The 21,384-nt window shown below is 41.0% G+C and overlaps 3 protein-coding genes across 3 annotated transcripts; 2 read left to right on the forward strand and 1 right to left on the reverse strand.

Moving 5' to 3' along the window:
* Positions 1-37: 37 nt before the first annotated feature.
* Positions 38-2,567, forward strand: M430DRAFT_33281 (hypothetical protein). The gene has a single exon (XM_024866333.1). It carries the CDS (start codon positions 123-125, stop codon positions 2,418-2,420), a length of 2,298 nt encoding a protein of 765 aa, XP_024724252.1. The 5' UTR covers positions 38-122; the 3' UTR covers positions 2,421-2,567.
* Positions 2,568-2,845: 278 nt separating this feature from the next.
* M430DRAFT_134297 (hypothetical protein) lies at positions 2,846-7,065 on the forward strand. The gene is made up of 3 exons (XM_024862341.1): positions 2,846-3,291; positions 3,440-3,928; positions 3,975-7,065. The coding sequence occupies exons 1-3, from the start codon at positions 3,267-3,269 to the stop codon at positions 6,779-6,781; spliced, it is 3,321 nt and encodes a 1,106-aa protein (XP_024724253.1). The 5' UTR covers positions 2,846-3,266; the 3' UTR covers positions 6,782-7,065.
* Positions 7,066-7,150: 85 nt separating this feature from the next.
* On the reverse strand, positions 7,151-8,607 carry M430DRAFT_48089 (hypothetical protein; the record flags this gene model as incomplete). Its single annotated transcript, XM_024867975.1, has 2 exons — positions 7,151-7,812; positions 7,860-8,607. 2 exons carry the CDS (start codon positions 8,605-8,607, stop codon positions 7,151-7,153), a joined length of 1,410 nt encoding a protein of 469 aa, XP_024724254.1.
* Between the last annotated feature and the right edge of the window lie 12,777 nt (positions 8,608-21,384).

The following is a 21,384-nucleotide window of genomic DNA, read 5'->3' on the forward strand; positions in this document are numbered from 1 at the left end:
ATCCGGCCTGTGAACCTAAATCAGACGTATGCTGACCATTGAAGCTCTGCCGTTTCATCGATTCTCTGAACCTCCATGCCTGCCATGCCTATCATGTCTGTTACTAGGTGATCGGATTCAATATGCCAAGGAATCGACCTCCAACCACCGGGTACGCCCGAATTGCCCAGGCGGAGGAGTCGGATTCAGAGAACGATGATCTGGCCAACACCTCCTCCTTACAAGCAGCAGCAGCTCCACGCTATGCACCCATTACACAGCCTCGCCCGCATGGGGGCATGTACGCAGATGGCTCGACATCCCCAAATGCTCCCAGACGATATCAGAATCGAAGACGAATGCGGAGTAACTCGTCGGGGGTAGATATCAAGGCGATCAATACGCGACTGGAGAGATGGGCAGACGAAATCGCGTCGAAGTTCAAGATCAACATAATCAAGGGGAAGACGGCGGAAGAGGAAAGGCTGGAGATCCACCATTCGGTCTTCCAGGCGCCAGAAGGTGTAATACCCGCGACGGCTGAGATGCTCGCGTCAGATCACGACCACAACCGAATGACGAAGTCAGAGTTCGATGAGATCGTGGAAAGCGTTCGAGTTGCTATCGAACAGGGCATTCATCCTAAGATGATCTCGCAGGGAAGCTCTGGTAGTTACTTTGCGCGGAACTCCCAGGGTAAAGTCGTTGGTGTCTTTAAACCTAAGGACGAGGAGCCCTACGCAGCAGGCAACCCGAAGTGGAACAAATGGATACACCGCAACCTCTTTCCGTGTTTCTTTGGCCGGGCATGCCTCATTCCTAACCTTAGCTACGTTTCCGAGGCTGCAGCGTACACCCTCGATTGCAGACTACGGACGAACCTTGTACCATACACCGATATAGTTCACCTCTCCTCGAAGTCCTTCCACTATGATTTTTGGGATCGCAGGAATTTCTACAGGAAGGGGAAACCTTTTCCACCCAAGGTTGGCAGCTTCCAGGTCTTTCTTAAGGGGTTCAAGGATGCGAATATCTTTCTGAGGGAGCACCCCTGGCCAGACCGTTTAAATGGTGCCTACACTCCAACGGACGGCCGGACGAGGAGGGGTAGGCCTTGGAGAGAGACATGCAGACCAGATACTAGATCAGATGAAGATGACGAAGGTGGAAGCGATCCCGCATCATCCGGGGCCGATGAGACCAGGAGACGTTTTGTTTGGACCGAGGCATTACAACAGTCATTTCGCGAGGAACTCGAAAAGTTGGTTATATTGGATTACATTATGCGGAATACGGACAGAGGACTGGATAATTGGATGATTAAAGTGGACTGGGAGAACCAGGGCGTTTCCATCGTCTCCGAACCACCTCAGATGAACATTGATACCGAAGAGCATGCACCACGTTTAGTTTCCTTAGCAGACTCAAACGGGTCCGATCCATACCGAGTTCAGGAGCCTATGGATGCCACTAGTAGATCAGCTACACCATCGAGAGTGGCTGGTCCTACGATATCAATCGGTGCTATCGACAACAGTCTATCTTGGCCATGGAAGCATCCTGATGCATGGCGGAGCTTTCCCTTTGGATGGTTATTTCTACCAGTGTCACTCATCGGCCAGCCATTTACTCAAAAGTCTAGGGATCACTTTCTGCCACTCCTCACTTCTAAGCAGTGGTGGAGTGAGACTCAGTTAGAATTGAGAAAAGTCTTCAGCCAGGATGCTGATTTCCAGGAGCGAATGTTTGCAAGACAGATCGCTGTCATGAAGGGCCAGGCATGGAATGTTGTTGAAACGTTAAAAACCGCGGATCATGGGCCATTGGAGTTAACCAGAAGGGCACGTGTGTGTGTCTGGGATGATTTGGTTGACATTCCGGTTGCAGTCCCGATGCGGAGACCTTCGGCTGAGATGAGAAGACGGAACGACGTGAGATATAACAGGGATTTCGATGATGAGATGGACATCAGTGCTGCCAATGCTCAAGGGCCGCAGCACGATCTTCTGGGTCTATATACTCCTCCTGCCGATCTGCCCAATGCGAATCGATTTGATCTGGCAAGTCCCCGGGCTAGTGGGGACGCATCTGCCCCTCAAGCCTCCGCATCCTCAGCAACCGGTATGAAAGCCGGAACCCAGAAAGAGGGCGCGGTAAAGAATGGCCAGGTCAAATTTTCAGACCGACCGAGACCGAGTCACTCGAGGAATCGCATGAGTTACGACGGACCTTCGAGATCTCCATCGCAGGAACTTCGCGTCCCAACCAGGAGGTTTTCCTTCTCTGCCAGAAATCGCGCTGCTGGACAGATGTTCTACGTCGACGATGATTTGGAGGGAGATCTTGGGTATGCGGCAGCGATGGAAGGAAACCAGCGGAAAGTGATTGTGGAGCGGCTCGAGACAGTTAAGAGCAAAAATCCGGTGTTCACGTGGTGTTAGGCCAGGGCCAAGACGGAGGCAAACTAGACCTATTATCTGGATGTATTATATTCAGGCACGGCGCTGGAGAGGACGGGGAGCATAGTTCCTACAGGGCAAGACGTACATACTATAGATTCCTTGGGAGCATCTAATCTAATTGGAGCGGTTCATGTTGCGAGGGATCTGAATAGAAAGCGGGGTGCAGACGCAGATGCAGAGACAGATACGGTATATATCTATCTATATATTTGGGGAGGGCTGCCTTCATGGTCTATATATTCGGATTACAGCCAGTGGCCCATGACTATTATATTATCATCATATAATCGTGAACTCGATCTGCGGACGGGCTTACGGAGGATTGTGGTTTTTCGCTGATGGTCTTACATAAGCCTGTTATCGTAAAAGGCCTTCCCACCTCACGGCGATAGAAGGGAGGCTCTGTCCAGTACCTGATATGTACCTATACATGGGCCGAGAGAATATGGTCCGCGCCAACTACGACTTCGAGGAGAAAGAAGAACGCGACGCGATTTCGCATCCATATATATACTCAGAGTCCAGGACCGGTGGCGCGCATCCATTCACTTGATTAGAAATCCTATCCCAACCTCCGCCTCCGCGCCCACGTCCATCCACACCGGCACCTCCTCCTCCTCCTCCTCCTCCTCTTCTTCCCCCGATATCTTCACCTTCACCTGGCGCGCCTCTAAATTGCACATGCGCTTTCTTAGCAACCCTCCCTTCTTTAACCTGCAATCTGCGCTGGCTATCCAGGCACTCTCGTTTGTCCAAAGTGCGCACTTCTATTCCCACCTCTGCATGCGTCCGTAAAGTTTGCGACGCGCATCGGATCCAGGACTCATGGCTTCCTGGAACCAACCAGATGGTACGTCCTATTTTTCTTGATGTGACAGTCATCCTTCGCGCGCAAGCGTGGGAGGCCTGGGGTCCCAGGGCTTGTGGGAATTCTCAGCTTTCATTCCATCTCTCTGCCATTCTCAGACAGTCATGCTTACCTCGAGTCTGTCGTCAAGGTCTTTCTCCCTCGAATACGCCTCCAAATCCGAACAGCGGTGCTTCCTCCTTCACTACCCCACAATGGAATCCGGCCTCCCTTCTGAATCCACGAGGTTTCCATCAACCCCAGCAGAGAGTCGAGAATAGCTTCACGAATAACGGCCCATCGCAAGGACTCGCCTTTCAGTTTGATTCCCCCGGAGCTTCATCCCAGCCAGACCTTCCGCTACAGTACAACAACGGCGCGCCTGAAGACTACGCATCCTTCGCAAACGGAAATGGGGGAGGCATGAGCCACATGCTAGAGCGCATGCACAATGTGGCGGGCCGCGACATGTTGCCACAGAAACGGCGTAAGATATTCGATGATCGTCAGGACGATGCAAGCAAGGCTGAATTTCACGGTGGGGTAAAGGGTGGGGTCATAGGAGATTACCTGAGACAGAAAAGGGAAGAGGGACAGAAGGAAAATATCAGCCGAGGGACTGCGGTGGATATATCTACGGGTTAGTTAACTTGACAGGACGTGTGATCAGGACTGACTCTGTCTAGTCGATGACGATGTTATTGTGGTTGGCGACTCAGATGATAAGGAGGTCTGCTATGGCCGCGTTGAAGGTGCTGAGATAAACGCTCATAGGGTCCCAACGCCCAAACCGGGAGTCCGAGCCATTTCAGCTGGGTTTTGGCCGCAGGTCAAGATCGTTCTTAGGCGACGGGTGGGGGAGAAGACTACCATCATATATGCCGTGGATAATACTCGAGAAATTGTTGGCTGCTTGGATGTCAATACTTCTATTGGCTTAGCACCCCTCCTCGATTCAAAGTTGCGCATTCGGACAGCGTCTCGAATCCTTACACGACCAAGAAAGGATGATGATCTTCCCCCCGGCTCAGAGGTATCCTGCCGCTATGGGTTGGATTTGAATTTGTACGGGCCCGAAAAGTATGCTCTCCAGGTTGGCCGGCATCTGTCTCAAAAGCAACTTTGGCTGCGGACGCCTCTATTTGTGGAGGCCGGGATTCGTGTTTATAACCCTCACGAGATACAGAAACCACCTACTCCGGCCCCAAGATCTCTTGGGTCTTATGGTAGTCGGATGCAAGGCCCTACTCGTACAACGGAAGAAATTCGAAATGACGTCCTAGGCATGTTCGACTCCTTAGAGAGATCAGAGAATCTACCAGAGATGGAGCCAGATCCTCGAATCGTCACCGAGTTACTCAAGCATCAAAAGCAAGGCCTATACTTCATGACAAACAAGGAAAAGGAACGCATTTGGGGGGCCGATGAGAAGGGAAACAGCTCTTTATGGCGACTGAATATTGGCAACAATGGCCAGAAAACATACTACAATGTCATTACTGGACAAGAGGAGCGTGAAAGTCCGCCACATGTTCAGGGTGGTATTCTGGCAGACATGATGGGTCTTGGTAAAACCTTGAGTATTCTCTCTCTAATTGTCCACACTCTAGATGAAGGCAGCGAATGGGCAAAGTTAAGTCCCTGTGCCTCACAGCAGAGAGAGCAATTGGAGTCCAGGAAAGGAAGGAACCCACCACTACCAGCCTGCGAGCCGACTGCGTTAGTTCAGAACTCCAGGGCAACACTTTTGGTTTCACCTCTTAGTACGATAGCCAACTGGGAGGATCAGATCAAACAGCATATCAAGGCCAATACTTTGAAGTGGTACATCTACCATGGTTCCAATAGGATAAAAGATATCAAAAAGCTGGCTGATTACGATGTGGTCATCACCACATACGGCTCAGTGGCAAGCGAGTTCAACCACAGAAGCAAGAAGAAGCAAGGAGTATACCCTCTTGAAGAGATCAACTGGTTCCGCATCGTCCTTGACGAGGCTCACATGATCCGAGAGCAATCTACGCAGCAGTCAAAGGCCATATGCAGATTAGCCGCTCAGAGACGATGGGCTGTTACTGGTACGCCTGTCCAGAACCGCCTTGAGGACTTGGGTGCTCTCATGGCTTTCCTTCGCATCAAGCCTTTCGATGAAAGGGGCAGTTTTGCGCAGTATATTATGGCCCCTTTCAAGATGTGCGACCCCGAGATTCTTCCAAAGCTGCGATTACTCGTTGACAGCATAACACTTCGGCGTCTGAAGGACAAAATCGACTTACCCCCCCGTCACGATAAGCTTGTTAAGCTCGACTTTAATGATGAGGAGCAGGCAATGTATGATATCTTCGCCAAGAATGCCCAGGACAGAGTCAAGGTTATTGTTGGTCAGCGAGAAAGGACCCTGGGTGGGAAATCATACGTCCATATCCTACAATCGATTTTACGTCTTCGACTGATCTGCGCTCATGGAAAGGATTTACTAAGCGAGGAAGACCTAAAGATCATGGACGGTCTAAGCAAGCACTCTGCAATTGACCTTGATAGCGACGATGACGATGACAAGTCAGCTCTGACGGCCAAACAAGCATACGATATGTATAATTTGATGAAGGAGACTAATGCCGACATTTGCGTCTCCTGCAGCCGTAAGATTGGCCCTAGCGATGTCGTCGATTCTGATGCAGAACCCAAGGACGAGGTCATTGGTTATATGACACCTTGCTATCACATCCTATGCACTTCGTGTATCGAGAAATGGAAGTCGGATGTCGAAGACATCGCAAGAGGACTTTCGGAGATTGATTGCCCAATTTGCCACCAGACAATCAAGCTCTCGTACTTCACCCTACGACAGGGAGGCGTCGAAGATGAGATGGATTCACGAACTCAGACAAAGAATAATGCCAAGAATTCTAAGGAAATTTCCGGCTACAGCGGGCCACACACCAAGACAAAGGCCTTGATTCAAGACCTTCTTGCTTCCAAAGAAGAATCGGAACTCCATCCTCTGGAGCCGCCCATCAAGAGTGTCGTCTTCTCTGGCTGGACTGCGCATCTAGATCTCATCCAGCTTGCTCTTCAGGAGAACGGTATCTCTTACACACGCCTCGACGGCAAGATGTCCCGAGCAGCACGCGGCGCCGCGCTCGACCTCTTCCGCGAAGATCCCTCCATCCATGTCATTCTGGTATCCATCACCGCCGGTGGACTCGGTCTCAATCTCACCACTGCCAACAAAGTCTACGTCATGGAACCTCAGTACAATCCCGCTGCAGAAGCACAAGCTGTCGATAGAGTCCATCGATTAGGCCAGAAGCGACCAGTGGAGACGGTACGCTATATCATGAACAACAGTTTCGAGGAGAAGATGCTGGAGCTCCAGGAGAAGAAAAAGAAGCTGGCGAGTCTGAGCATGGATTCCGAGGGTCGGAAGCATATGGATAAGGCCGAAGCGGCGAGGAAGAGATTAGAGGATTTGAGGAGTCTCTTCAAGTAACCACTTCTCTAATCATGAGCATGGGCATAGTTGCGAGGAAGCACTAAGTGTAATGGGAACTGGGATATTACGGTGGGCGTTAGAGATACTGTATGGTATAGCATAAATTAGAGGACCATGAAAGGCGGCGTTTAGGGCGGGGTATGGGCATAGGTTTAGGCATTCGGCGTTCAGTGCAAGACATGCTTGCTTTTCAGATAGAGGGAGTTTTCAAAGAATCAAGTACATTTCAAGCGTTATTCACGGTGAGTGGTATCAGACGCTCGGCTCTTGAAAAAGGATGGCAATTGTTAGTCAAGTTTCCACTTGGCCACAGGAATTATTTCTACCCTCAAACTCCACAAGATCAAGGCTCAACAAATGGTATCATCAAAACGCCACTCCCACACTATTCCTCCCGGGCGCATGCGCAGCAGGCCCCTCCATTCTTCCCCCCTGATCGGGACCTATCTCCTTCTCCCCAAATGTTCGCATCCGCGTCAGCTCGCTGCTCATCTCGCGCCTCTCCGAGTCCATCGAAAGGGTTCGGAACATCGCATCTCTCCTAACCCCCCCGGGAGTCGATGCCGGCGTCCCGGTTGTTGGCACGGTCGGCTCGTCGAGTTCGCTCTCGAGCGTGCGGATAGTGCTCGCGGAGCTGATGCTTGTCCGTGGCGCTTGCTGCCTCAGCTCAAAACACTGATAGAAGCCATCGCGCAAAGTGACGGGTTTGGGCATGTTGGTCACGGAACTGAGAGAACTGGTGCGAGAGTGCTCAGCTCCCGGGAATAACCAGTTCGAGACGCGGGAGAAGGATTTCTTCTTTCGGAGCGGAGGCCGAGGAGGGGGCTGGAGAACGAGAGGGAGAGGGGGCGGTGGGAGGAGGACTTCTGTTCGTGCATCTGGGAAGCCGAAGGCTGCTGATCCATCGCTAAGTGACTTGAGGCGGGTGGGGATGTGCACCTTTTTTGAGGGGGCGATTCTGGGTCTCTGATCCGCGAGAGGTAGGTCTTTGCATTCGGCGAAGGGGGATTTGGTAGGGGGCATAGGTCCTGGGCTACTTAACAAGAGGCATTCTGAAAGAGGTCCGGAAGCTTACCTTCAGGTTCCGCGTACATACTGCGGGGTTGAGTAGGTCTTGCACGGCTGGTCGGTCGACTGCTAAGATAGATACTTCGCCTCTCCTCGATAAGTTCCTCTATATTCTTCAAGCGTTGCTCCAACTCAAACTTCTCGTGCAAAGCTGATTTGACCCTTTCATACGCAGGGGGCTCTGTCAGAGACCTCATGCGAGCTCCTGGTGGAACTCTTGGGAGCTGTGTTTCCAAGGCAGCCAGGAGCTCCTGCGGGTTCATAGACCGCATACTTGGCTGAGAATGTGCTGTCACTTCCGACGAGGCCAAGGAGCTCGAGCGAACGGGCTTCCGGGGAATTCTGAATGATGGCGCTGATTCGCTCGTTGAATGAGTTTGAGCTGTCAACGGTCGGATTGGCAAATCCTTGGAGTCATCCGCTAGAAACGATAAATCATCGATGTCGCCGAAGTGAGGGAGTATAGGAGACAATCGATTTTCCGGTATGTATATGCTTAATTCAAGTAATCTCTCGGCCCTTCTGGGCATGGAATCCTCGACATGTCGAAAATTCGACGGTGCTCCGATCCGTGGCCTGCGCGGACCTGGGCTAGTATTCAACGACCTTCTCACAGAGAAGCTTCCACGACTTGATGCGCGGGATGCGAAACCTTTGCTCCTCTTCTCCCATTCTCTACCTCGCATTGACGGTCTCTCTTGCGGCTCCGCAATTGGCGGAGGAACGAGACGTGGCTGATAATGCTCAATTCTCATGGGCTTCTCGGCACCTGCGAATGTTCAGACGTGCTGTCATATAGACGATTTAGGGATACTCACCATGCGTAGGGACCTGCCCTTTCGGCGTGCTGCAACAGCTCAGTGATGAGCCCAGCCATGTCATGTATGTATCATCGAGATACTTGCTCAAGCTGTTCATGGTCACGGCTTCATTCCGATGATGCTTCGATCCAGGATAGAAACGAACGAAAAAAAGGAAAAAGCGAGAGACTAGGTGAATGGCAGAGCAAAAAGAAACGAAGGGACGTGATAGAAAGAGGACTTCAACAAGCTTTAAGGCAGGAAAGAACAGGAATGCCAGCAGACAAAGCAGCGAAGCAGGAAGTGAGAATAAGAGCGAAAGTAAGACGGTTAGGGAAAGATGTGAAAAGAGATTCTGGTTCGTTCCTATATCCTGGCAAAGAACCTATATGCTAATAATAATGCAGGCCTTGACGGCGGTTGTAGAGACGATTGAGAGGCTCATGGAGAAGCTTGGCTTGCCAGAAGTCCAGAGCTGACCATCGAGTCGCTCCGAAGATTTGGTGTATCCCCGCGGTGATAGGCTGGGGGCGCCCCCTTCTATGACCAATGGCTAGGGTGTGGGCGGCAAAGCAAACTCGGCTAGCGATACATCTCGCCGCCCCTACCCCCCCCCCCCCCCTTTTTCTTACTCTACACCAGCCCCCCTCTTCTTGCCTACTTTACTCTTTTAGGGTTTTTTCACTACTAACAATACTACTTTAATTTTTAAGTCTTTTACAATCTTTGTTTATATATAGATTATATATAGAGTATAAGAAAAACATTATTTTTTACAGAACGAAAATTTTTAGAAAGAGGCCTTAAAACTACTACTAGAGTAAAGAGGGAGTAATACAAGAGCCTCTTCTATAATTAGATTATTAATATCTTAAGTAGCTATAAAGTTATTGTCGTTAACGTCATAAGAAAGGGCTAGAGGCCTAACAAAATAGAGTTTTTACAACTTAAAGATTATAATATTATTATTATTATTATTATTATTATTATTCTTACTACCTATGCCTAATGTATATAGAACCTCTATACTGTATAAATCACGTAGTAAAACTATACCTAAGCTAGGTAAAAACCTACGTACTACCCTTATTACTTATATTGTTATAGTACTACTAGGGCGCTAGGACCTTACTACTACCTTACTAGAACTTAACCTTCTAGCCTAGTAATACTAAACATACTAGTAAGCGCTAGTAGTACGCTAGTAAGGTACTAGCTATTAGCTAGGATTACTCTCTCTCTTCTTTAGCTAGGTAGCGCTTAGCTAGCCTAAACTATAAGAACTAGCTAGTAGATAGTAGCTAATAGATTAGTATATACGTACTCTTTTCTCTCTTTATTACTACTATAAAGTTATAGAACGTCTATAACGCCTTTAAGTAGAGTACTTACTATAAGGCCTATTATTATTAATTAAGCTACTAGTAGTTAAGGACTAGGTAAGCTACTGTCTTTAGGGCCTTACTATAAGGATACTAAGAGGTTACTACCTTTAGTACTTTACGTTTAAAAAGAAAAGCCTAAAGTCTAACCTTACTAGTACATATTTATATTAAGAGAGAGCTCTTATACTTATAAAAGAGTAAGTACTTCTTAAAGGTATCTACTAAAAAGACAGGTAGTATAGCTAGAGTAGTACCTTAGTAGTATACTAGTAAGCTATTATATTAGGCTTATTATACTTTTTAGTTCTCTTATAAGGTCTCTTTTAAAGAAGAGTCTTTATACTAGTCCTTTACTTATATAGCTTAGCCTACCTTATACTTAAGTAACGTATAAGGTAGCGCTATAGTAGTATTATAATAGTGTCTCTAGTATTATTAAAAGTAGGTCGCTATCTTATTATAAATAAACTATATAAGTTTACCTTTACTTATATATTTAAGACGTTATTTAAAGTCTACTACTTACTTATTAACTACTTTTCTTAAAAAAAAAAAAAAATTTTTACGACAGTCGTCTACGCCCCTTACTACCCTAAAAACTTAAAAACAAACAATAGAATTAAAATTAGTACCTTTAGATACTCTCTAGAGTACTAGCGGACTATAGGCGAGCCTATAGTAACGGATAGTAGGTATACTAGACTTAAATAGAGCTAATACTACCTACTTATAGGTAGGAGCTAGTACTCTTATACCCTGACTAAGAGCTGTAGTAAAGAGCTAGAGAGTAGTAGAGGTAGTAAGGACGATAAGACAGAGAAAATTATATAAGGAATCAAAGCTTACGTAATACTAGGTAAGGAGGATAAGGCGTCGCGCCTCCTTTACGACCTTATTGTAACGATAATAGTAATAGTAGAGCTAAAGGCGGCAAACATAAAGACCCTCTTATATACCCCTAAGACCCCTTCTAACAACAACCTAGTAACGATTAGGTAATTAAGAACGATGTTAAAGGAGGCCTTCTAGAGGCCGATAGTAGTAGCGGCCCTTTAGGCTACGTATACGTTAGTAGTAGGCTAGCGCCTAACAAGAGTATAAGTAATACTAGAGAGACGGATTAAGGAGCTAAGGATTAGAGTAGATAGACAGATAAAAGACTTAGTACGTTATAGTACTATTAAAGTAGTAACGGTAGCTAATACAGTGATTAAGGGCGCTAAGGTAGTAGCGACCTACTAGCTCCTTAGTAGTAATACTATCCTTACCTTTAAGGAGGCTATACTAAAGACTATGATCTAGGATTAAGGCTAGGTATAAAGGGCGTTTAGGCCTACGGCCTAGCTCTATAAGAGTAAGTTTATAGTAATTACAAAGGGCCTACTAGTAGACTAGGTTATATAAGTAGAATTAAGAGCGCTACTAGTAAAGATCTAAGCCTATACGCCGTATATTACAAAAGTTAAAGTCAAGCTTATTAAGGCCTTTATAGTAAAGTTTATAATAATAGTACTATACCTCTAAAGCGCTAACATAGTAACGCGCCTATATAAACAAGGGCTAATCTAGTAAGCCTAGATCTTTAACTACAAGCTATATTTAGCTAACCTACAAATCTAAAGATACTTCTAGTACTACTAGTTTAGCTACATTAGGCGGTTTTATAAGAACTAGGCCTAGTATAGCTACTATATAAGAGTGGCGTACCCTTAAGGTAAAGAGGAGTACCCCTAACTTAATAGTAGAAAGAGATACGTTAACTATAGTAGACTATACGTAGCGTAAGACTATTAGTGTCCTAAGGCCCTTAAGGTAAAGAAGTAGGTATATACTATATATTAGTAGAGACCTAGATAGTTTAAGGTATTAAAGAGTAGCTTTACTAGCTAAGTACTTAGTGTTACGCTAGCGTCCTTATAAGACAATAATAATAGCTACTAGGTCGTAGTACCTAAGAGACTATAGATAAGTAACAATAAGAAGCCTATAGTAAAGACTCTAGTAAGGCGTAGGCGCCTCTTTATTAAGGCGCTAGATATAGTAACGGTTTAGAGCTACGACATTATAGAGATGTTAAGCTAGGGAACTAACTAAGGGTCTAGCGACCCCTTTATAACGTAAGACTCGTAGATCCTAGACTCTTAGTAATAAAATTAATAATAGTATACTAGAACACTATAAGAAAGAATAGCCTTACCTTAATAGTACTTTATAATAGCCGTAAAGCTAACGTTATAGTAATCTAAGAGCTATAGTATAACAAATAGACAAAGACAGTCTACTACTTAGTATAGGCAAAGTACTAGTAGGTCTATAAGAGTAAAGGCTATACGGTTATCTACGTTTATAAGTAGTACCTACCTCTTACCTAAGTAGTAGAGACTAGCGTCGACTAGTATTACGTTACTCTATAAGGTGTTACTATCTAGTTAATATACTTACTAATTCCTAACTCCTTAGGCTAGACTAGCCCTCTCTAGCGGCTTACTAGAGAGGACCTAAAAGGGCTATAGATCGTTATAAGTAATATAAACCTTTACTACCTACTCTAAGACAGAGCTAGTAAGACTACCCTTAAATTAGAGACCCTCTTTTATCTAGCCTATAAGTAGTAGCTCTTGCTACGTATACCTTAAGGAGAGCTAACCTAAAAGAGACATAGTAAACAAGACTTAACGATTAATTACGCGTAGGCTATAGTAACGCTCTAGTATACTTACTAAGGTAACCTAGGGTACAAGAGATCTAACTACTACGCCTAGCTAATTAAGGTTATTACCTAAGTAAGAGATCGCCGTAAGAGAGCCGTAGAGGTACTAGGATAGAGCTAGACCTTAATAGACTAAGAGCTAGTAGCGATTAAGGCTAGAAGGCTCTACCTCCTCTCTAAGCTACTAGACATACCTTATAAGGTTAATAAGGCTATTAACTCACTTACCTCTTAGCTTATACATATCGTAGACTTATCTACCCTAAGAAAGAAGGTTAGCTAAGGGCGTACTAAACCTTAGTAAAGTAGTAAGGTCCTTAAGGCCGTCTAGTAAACGTAGGTAGTACGCTATTAATATACTACTACCCTAACTAAACTTTACTAGCGCGACCTCTAGTAGGCTAGTACCTACTAACTCTAGACGATCTAAGATATAAAGACTAAGAGCTAGTATAGCGCCCTTACTACTACCTTAAAAGACTAATAGAAACTCTAGAGTCTTAAAAGGTAGGCTAGGCTCTATAGCTATATACTTTTAGAACTAGCCTTACTCTCTCTTCTTTAAGGCGCTAATAAAAAGGTACTAGCTATAAGCTACTATAATAAAGTAATAGTATTAGGCTAGTAGTTTTTTCTAGAATTAGTAGCCGATCTTAGTAACGTCGTTCTAGACCTCTAGAACAAGTAGTACTAGTAGTTTACTATTAACGACACTATAATAGAGGCAGACATTACTAACGTTCTCTAAAAGACAGGTACCTAAAAGGCGCTAAGACCTAACCTACTACTTACTAGCTTCCTTAAGGTATATAGGCGCCTCTTAGCTAAGCTTCTTATAGTAGTAGTAACTATAAGCCTCTAGCTAAGGCACGTCTTAGCGTAGTTTAAAGTAGTAAAGGTAGTAGTACTATGTAAGCCTAAAAAGACCCTTAAATAGTAACAAACTACTAGGGCCTATAGGCCGATATTACTCTTAAGCGTAATAGGTAAAGTAATTAAGTTAGTAATTAGCTAGCGCTTTACTAATACTATAGAGTTATAAAGGCTTCTCTTAGAAACGTAGATAAGAAACCGGCTGTAATACTTAATAGACCTTATAGTTAAAATAGTAGTTAACACTATATATATAGCGTAAAGTTATAGGGCTATAGCGTCCCTTCTCTAACTAGACATTAAAGGCGCCTTTAATATAGTAAACTATACACACCTCTTCTATACTCTCTAATACCTAAGGTTCCTTATGTAGGCTGTATAGTAAGTATATAGCTTTCTTACTAATTAGACAGCTAGCCTCTTCTTTAATAAGAAGATAGCGCCGTCCTAAGAAGTTACTATAAGGGTACTATAAGGCTCGCCTTTCTCTCTTATCCTCTTTCTTCTCTATACTACTAGCTTATATACGCTACTATAAAGACATACGAGCCTTATTATAGTAAGGTTTACTAACAACCTTAATCTCTTAGCCTTTAGTAAAGACACGATAGAGATACGCTAGTACCTTAAAGGGGCGTAGTAGACATATAGCTAGTAGTTACGTACAAGAGGGATAGAGTTTGCCCTTAAAAAGAGTAAGCTTCTTTACCTTACTTACGCTTATACTATACTAATAACGCCTATCTACCTTAATAGCCGGGTTATACCCTTAGTTTAAGAGGCCTACTTTCTAAGAGTTTAGATAGATTAGAAGCTTAGATAAAAGGGCTACCTTAACGCTATTAAACAAAAGTTTACTACCTAGTAGTTTATACTTATAAGGCTTACTACGTCTACGTAAGGATGTAGCCTACTACGTGTAAGGGAGATCTATATAAAGGTAATCTAGAGTACTATAGTATATAGTGTAAGGGTCTAGTACTACCCCTCTAGGTAGTAAGCTAAGGGGATCGTAAAAGACCTTACTATATAGTAGTTATAGTACCTCTACGTCGTCGTAAGGGCGTACTAGGCGACCTTTGTCTGGTTCTTTAAGTCCGAAATAGCTATGCCCTTACTTAACCTCTACCTTAACAAACAGGTAGTAGACTTTAAATAACGTCTTAAACGTATAGGTAAGGGCGAACTTATATAGTCTGTCTATAATAAGGTAGTAACCTGTCTTTAATAATACTAGAAACGCCGCTATAGTACCGCTATAGCGTTACCTTATACGTTACTTAAGTATAAGGTAGGCTATACTATATAAGTAAAGGACTAGTATAGGGACTCTCTTCTAAAGGAGACCTTATAAGGGAACTAGAAGGCATAATAGTCTTAACACAACAGCTTACTAGTATACTACTAAGGCGCTGTCCTAGCCGTGCTACCTGTCCCTTTAGTAGATGCCCTTAAGAAGTACCTACTCTTTTGTAAGTACAAGAGCTCTCTTTTAACATAGATCTGTACTAGTAAAGTTAGACTCTAGGCTTTTCTTTTTAAGCGTAAAGTACTAGAGGTAGTGACTCCTTAGTACCTTTATAGTAAGGCCTTAGAGATAGTAGCTTACCTAATCCTTAACTACTAGCTACTAGACTAATAGCGGTAGGCCTTATAGTAAGCGCTCTACCTAAGAGTACTATAGACGTTCTACGACTTTATAGTAGTAATAGTAAAAGGTAAGAGCGCTTGTATACTAATCTGTTAGCTACTGTCTACCGGCCGATTCCTATAGTTCTGTCTAGCTAAGCGCTACCTAGTAGAGAAGTTATAAGAGAGAGAGTAGCCCTAGCTAGTAGCCGGCACTCTACTAGCGCCTTACTAGCGTCTTGTTAGTATGTTTAGTATTACTAGGCTAGAAGGTTAAGTTCTAGTAAGGTAGCGATAAGGACCTAGTGCCTTAGCGGCGCTATAATAGTATAAACGTAAGTAGTAGTACGTAGGTTTTTACCTAGCTTTAGTACGGTTTTACTACGTGATTTATGTAGTATAGAGGTTCTGTATACAGTAGGCATAGGTTGTAAGAACAATAATAATAATACTTACTTATTAAGATAAAGGTTAAGTAAAGACGTAGCTATTTTAGACTTAAAGAACTAGACAAGAGTCGCTTAGTATACCTTTATAATAATATAAAAGTACTATAACTACTTTATAGTAAAGTCTTTTATAATCTTCTTAGCTTACTACTTAAAAGAGTAGTACTAGACCTTTATACTATATACTATAGTGCTCTAGATTACCTTTATATAGATTTCCCTTATATATAGTAGGCTATATCCTTACGTAAATATAGTAAGTCTAGTAAATATAAACTACTAAGTAATAAACTTTTGTTTAATAGCGTTAAAGTAGCCCTTTTATCTAAGTTTTTAGTCTATCTATACCCTTAGAAAGTAGGCCTCTTAGACTAAGGGTATAACCTAGTCGTTAAAGTAGATAAGTGTTATTAGTATAGTATAAGTATAAGTAAAGTAAAAGAGCTTACTCTTTTTAAAAGCAAACTTTATTTTCTTTATACGTAACTACTAGTTATATATTTACTATACCTCTTTAAAGTACTAGCGTATCTTTATTATATCTTTACTAAATACTAAGAGGTTAAGGTCGTTAGTAAACCCTACTATAATAAGGCTTATATATCTTTATAGTAGTATGTATAAGCTAGTAGTATAAAGAAGAAAGAGAATAAAAGAAAAGGGCAAACCTTATAGTACTCTTATAGTAACCTCTTAGAGTAGTACTACTTTCTTATTAAAGAAGAGGCTAGCTATCTAGTTAGTAAGAAAGCTATATATCTACTATATAGCCTATATAAAGAACCTTAGGTATTAAAAGGTATAAAGAAGACGTATATAATTTACTATATTAAAGGCGCCTTTAATATTAAGTTAAAGAAAGGTTATAATAGCCTTATAACTCTATACTATATATATAGTATTAACTACTATTTTAACTACTAGGTCTATTAAGTACTAAGGCTAGTTTCTTATTTATGTCTTTAAGAGAAGCCCTTATAACTTTATAGCGTTAGTAAAGTACTAGCTAATAACTAACTTAATTACCTTACTTATTATATTTAAGAGTAAGATTAGCTTATAGGCTCTAGCTATTTATTACTATTTAAGGGTCTTTTTAGGCTTATATAGTACTACTACCTTTACTACTTTAAACTATATAAGAAAGTACCTTAGCTAAAGGCTTACTATTACTATTACTATAAAGAGCTTAGCTAGAGAGCGCTTATACGCCTTAAGGAAGCTAGTAAGTAATAGGTTAGACCCTAGTACTTTTTAAGTACTTGTCTTTTAAAGGACGTCTATAATCTCTATCTTTATTATAGTATTATTAATAATAAACTACTAGTATTACTTATCTTAAAGGTCTAGAATAATATTACTAAGATTAGCTACTAATTCTAAAAAGAACTATTAACTTAATACTACTACTTTATTATAGTAACTTATAGCTAGTACCTTTTTATTAGTACCTTTAAAGAGACAAGAGTAAGGCCGGTTCTAAGAGTATATAGCTATAAAGCCTAGCCTACCTCTTAAGACTCTAGAGTTACTATTAGTCCTTTAAAGTAGTAGTAAGGGTACTATACTAGCTCTTAGTCTTTACGTCTTAGATTATATAGAGTTAATAAGTACTAGCCTATTAGAGTTTACGCTAGTAGAGCTTAGTTAAGATAGTAGTATATTAATAGTATACTACCTATACTTATTAGATAGTATTAAAGACCTTACTATTTTACTAGGGCTTAGTACGCTCTTAGCTAGCCTTCTTTCTTAAGGTAAATATATTTATAATATATATAAGCTAAAAGGTAAGTAAGTTAACTACCTTATTAAGCTTATAAGGTATATCTAGCGGCTCTAAAGAAAGATAAAGCCTTCTAGCCTTAATTGTTACTAGTTCTTAGTCTATTAGAGTCTAGCTTTATTCTAGTACTTTTATAGCTCTCTCTTAGTAATCCCTTACTTAAGTAATAACCTTAATTAGCTAGGCGTAGTAGTTAGAGCCCTTATACCTTAGGTTACCTTAGTAAGTATACTAGAGCGTTACTATAGCCTATATATAGTCGATCGTTAAGTCTTGTTTACTATATTACTATTAGGTTAGTTCTTTTTAAGGTATATATAGTAAGAGCTACTACTTATAGGCTAGATAAAGAAGGGTCTCTAATTTAAGAGTAGTCTTACTAGCTCTATCTTAGAGTAAGTAATAAAGGTTTATGTTACTTATAACGACTTATAGCCTTACTAAGTCTTTTCTAGTAAGTTACTAGAGAAGACTAGTCTAGCCTAAGGAGTTAGGAATTAGTAAGTATATTAACTAGACAGTAATACCTTATAAGGTAACGTAGTACTAGTCGATACTTGTCTTTACTACTTAAGTAAGAAGTAAGTATTACTTATAGACGTAAATAACTATATAGCCTTTACTCTTATAGACCTACTAGTACTTTACTTACGTTAAGTAGTAGACTATCTTTATTTAAGTATTATACTATAGCTCTTAAATTACTATAACGTTAGCTTTATAGTAATTATAAAGTACTATTAAGGTAAGGCTATTCTTTCTTATAGTATTTTAGTATACTATTATTAATTTTATTACTAAGAGTCTAGGATCTATAAGTCTTACGTTATAAAGAGGTTACTAGACTCTTAGTTAGCTTCTTAGCTTAGTATCTCTATAATATTATAGCTCTAGACTATTACTATATATAGTACCTTAATAAAAAGGCGCTTTCTCTTTATTAAAGTCTTTACTATAGGCTTCTTATTATTACTTATCTATAGTCTCTTAGTTATTATAATCTAGTAGCTATTGTTACTATCTTAAGAAGACACTAGCGTAATACTAGGTACCTAGCTAGTAAAGCTACTCTTAGATACCTTAAACTATCTAGGCCTTTATTAATATATAGTATATACTTACTCTTTTACCTTAAGGGCCTTAAGATACTAATAGTCTTATACTATATATAGTCTACTATAGTTAATATACCTCTTCTTACTATTAAGTTAAGAGTACTTTTCTTTACCTTAAGAGTATACTATACTTATATAGTATTTATACTAGGCCTAGTTTTTATAGAATTACCTAATATAGCTAAACTAGTAGTACTAGAAGTATCTTTAGATTTATAGGTTAGCTAAATATAGCTTATAGTTAAAGATCTAGGCTTACTAGATTAATCTTTAGTTATATAAGCGTATTACTATCTTAGTACTCTAGAGGTATAGTACTATTATTATAAACTTTACTATAAGGGCCTTAATAAGCTTAACCTTAACCTTTATAATATATAGTATATAAGCCTAGATCTTTACTAGTAACGCTCTTAACTTTACTTATATAATCTAGTCTACTAATAGGCCCTTTATAATTACTATAAACTTACTCTTATAAAGCTAGGCTATAGGCCTAAACGCCCTTTATACTTAGCCTTAATCCTAGATTACGCTCTTTAGTATAGACTCCTTAAACGTAAAGATAGTATTACTACTAAGTAGCTAGTAGGTTATTACTACCTTAGCGCTCTTAATTACTATATTAGCTACTATTACTACCTTAATAGTACTATAACGTACTAGGTCTTTTACTTACTTATCTACTCTAATCTATAGCTCTTTAATCTATTACTCTAGTATAACCTATACTCTTATTAGGCGTTAGCCTACTACTAACACGTAGGTAGCCTAAAGGGCTACTATTACTACTAGCCTCTAAAAGGCCTCTTTTAACATTAATCTTAATTACCTAATTATTACTAGGTCGTTATTAAAAGAGGTCTTAGAAGTATGTAAAAAGGTTATTATATTTACTACTCTTGTCTTTACTACTATTACTATTATAGTAATAAGGTTATGTAAAAGGCGTAACGCCTTTTTCTTCTTACTTAGTATTACGTAGGCCTTAATTCTCTATATAATCGTCTTTATCTTATTATTACTACTACTCTTACTACTTACTAGCTCTTTACTATAGCTCTTAGTTAAGGTATAAGAGTACTAGCTCTTACTTGTAAGCAAGTAGTACTAGCTTTGTTTAAGTCTAGTATACCTACTATCTGTTACTATAGGCTTACCTATAGTCTACTAGTACCTTAGAGAGTATCTAAAGGTACTAATTTTAAATCTATTGTTTGTTTTTAAGTTTTTAAGGTAGTAAAAGGTATAGACAACTATTATAAATTATAAATTACCTAATCTTATAACCTACGCTTTATATAAAGGCCTTAATTAGCTTCTTTTATCGTCTACGCCCTCTACTACCCTAAAAACTTAAAAACAAACGATAGAATCAAAATTAGTACCTTTAGATACCCTCTAAAGTACTAGCAGACTATAGGCAAGCTTATAGTAACGGATAGTAGGTGTGCTAGACTTGAACAAAGCTAACACTACCTACTCGCAAGTAGAAGCTAGTACTCTTATACCCTAACTAAGAGCTATAACAAAGAGCTAAAGAGTAGTAAGAGTAATAAGAACAATAAGATAAGGAAAATTATATAAAGAATTAAAGCCTACGTAATACTAGGTAAAGAGGATAAGGCGTTACGCCTCTTTTACGACCTTATCGTAACGACAATAGTAGTAGTAAAGCTAAAGGTAGTAAATATAAAGACCTTCTCGCGTACCTCTAAGACCCTCTCTAATAACGACCTAGTAACGATTAAGTAATTAAGAACGATGTTAAAGAAAGCCTTTTAGAGGCTAATAGTAGTAGCGGCCTCTTAGGCTACGTACGCGTTAGTAGTAGGCTAGCGCCTAATAAGAGTATAAGTAATACTAGAGAGACAGATTAGAGAGCTAAGGATTAGACGGCATGTACTTACTCCTTTACCTTAATAGCCTTAGGACACTAACGGTCTTACGCTATATATAGTCTACTATAGTTAATATATCTCTTCTTACTATTAAGTTAAGGGTACTTCTCTTTACTCTAAGGGTACGCCGCTCTTATATAGTAGCTGTACTAGGCCTAGTTCTTATAGAACTACCTAATATAGCCGAACTAGTAGTACTAGAAGTATCTTTAGATTTGTAGGTTAGCTAAATATAGCTTGTAGTTAAAGATCTAGGCTTACTAGATTAGCCTTTGTTTATATAGGCACGTCGCTACGTTAGTGCTTTAGAGGTATAGTACTATTGTTATAAACTTTACTATAAAGGCCCTAATAGGCTCGACTTTAACTTTTGTAACATGTAACGTATAGGCTTAGATCTCTACTAGTAGCGCTCTTAATTCTACTTATATAACCTAGTCTACTAGTAGGCCCTTTACGATTACTATAAACTTACTCTTATAGAGCTAGGCTATAAGCCTAAACGCCCTTTATACTTAGCCTTAATCCTAGATTATAGTCTTTAGTATAGCCTCTTTAAAGGTAAGGATAGTATTACTACTAGAGAGCCAGTAGGTCGCTACTACCTTAGTACCTTTAATTACTATATTAGCTACTATTACTACTTTAATAGCGCTATAACGTACTAGGTCTTTTGTCTGTCTATCTACTATATTAGTAAAGACTTAGACAGTTTAAGGTATTAAAGAGCAGCTTTACTAGCCGAGTACCTAGCGTTACGCTAGCGTCTTTATAAGATAGTAACGATAGCTACTAGGTCGTAATACCTAAGAGACTATAGATAGGTAACAACAAGAAGCCTATAGTAAGGACTCTAGTAAGGTATAGGCGCCTTCTTATTAGGG

The sequence above is a fragment of the Amorphotheca resinae genome (assembly GCF_003019875.1).
Source record: "Amorphotheca resinae ATCC 22711 unplaced genomic scaffold M430scaffold_2, whole genome shotgun sequence".
Lineage (NCBI taxonomy): Eukaryota > Fungi > Ascomycota > Leotiomycetes > Helotiales > Amorphothecaceae > Amorphotheca > Amorphotheca resinae.

Bases quoted from the DNA above. Each gene is read 5' to 3' on its own strand.
- M430DRAFT_134297 (XM_024862341.1), top strand. From the start codon at position 3,267: ATGGCTTCCTGGAACCAACCAGATG. The intron at 3,292-3,439 runs GTACGTCCTATT...TCTGTCGTCAAG, and splicing joins TTCCTGGAACCAACCAGATG to GTCTTTCTCCCTCGAATACG. The intron at 3,929-3,974 runs GTTAGTTAACTT...GACTCTGTCTAG, and splicing joins TGCGGTGGATATATCTACGG to TCGATGACGATGTTATTGTG.
- M430DRAFT_33281 (XM_024866333.1), top strand. From the start codon at position 123: ATGCCAAGGAATCGACCTCCAACCACCGGGTACGCCCGAATTGCCCAG.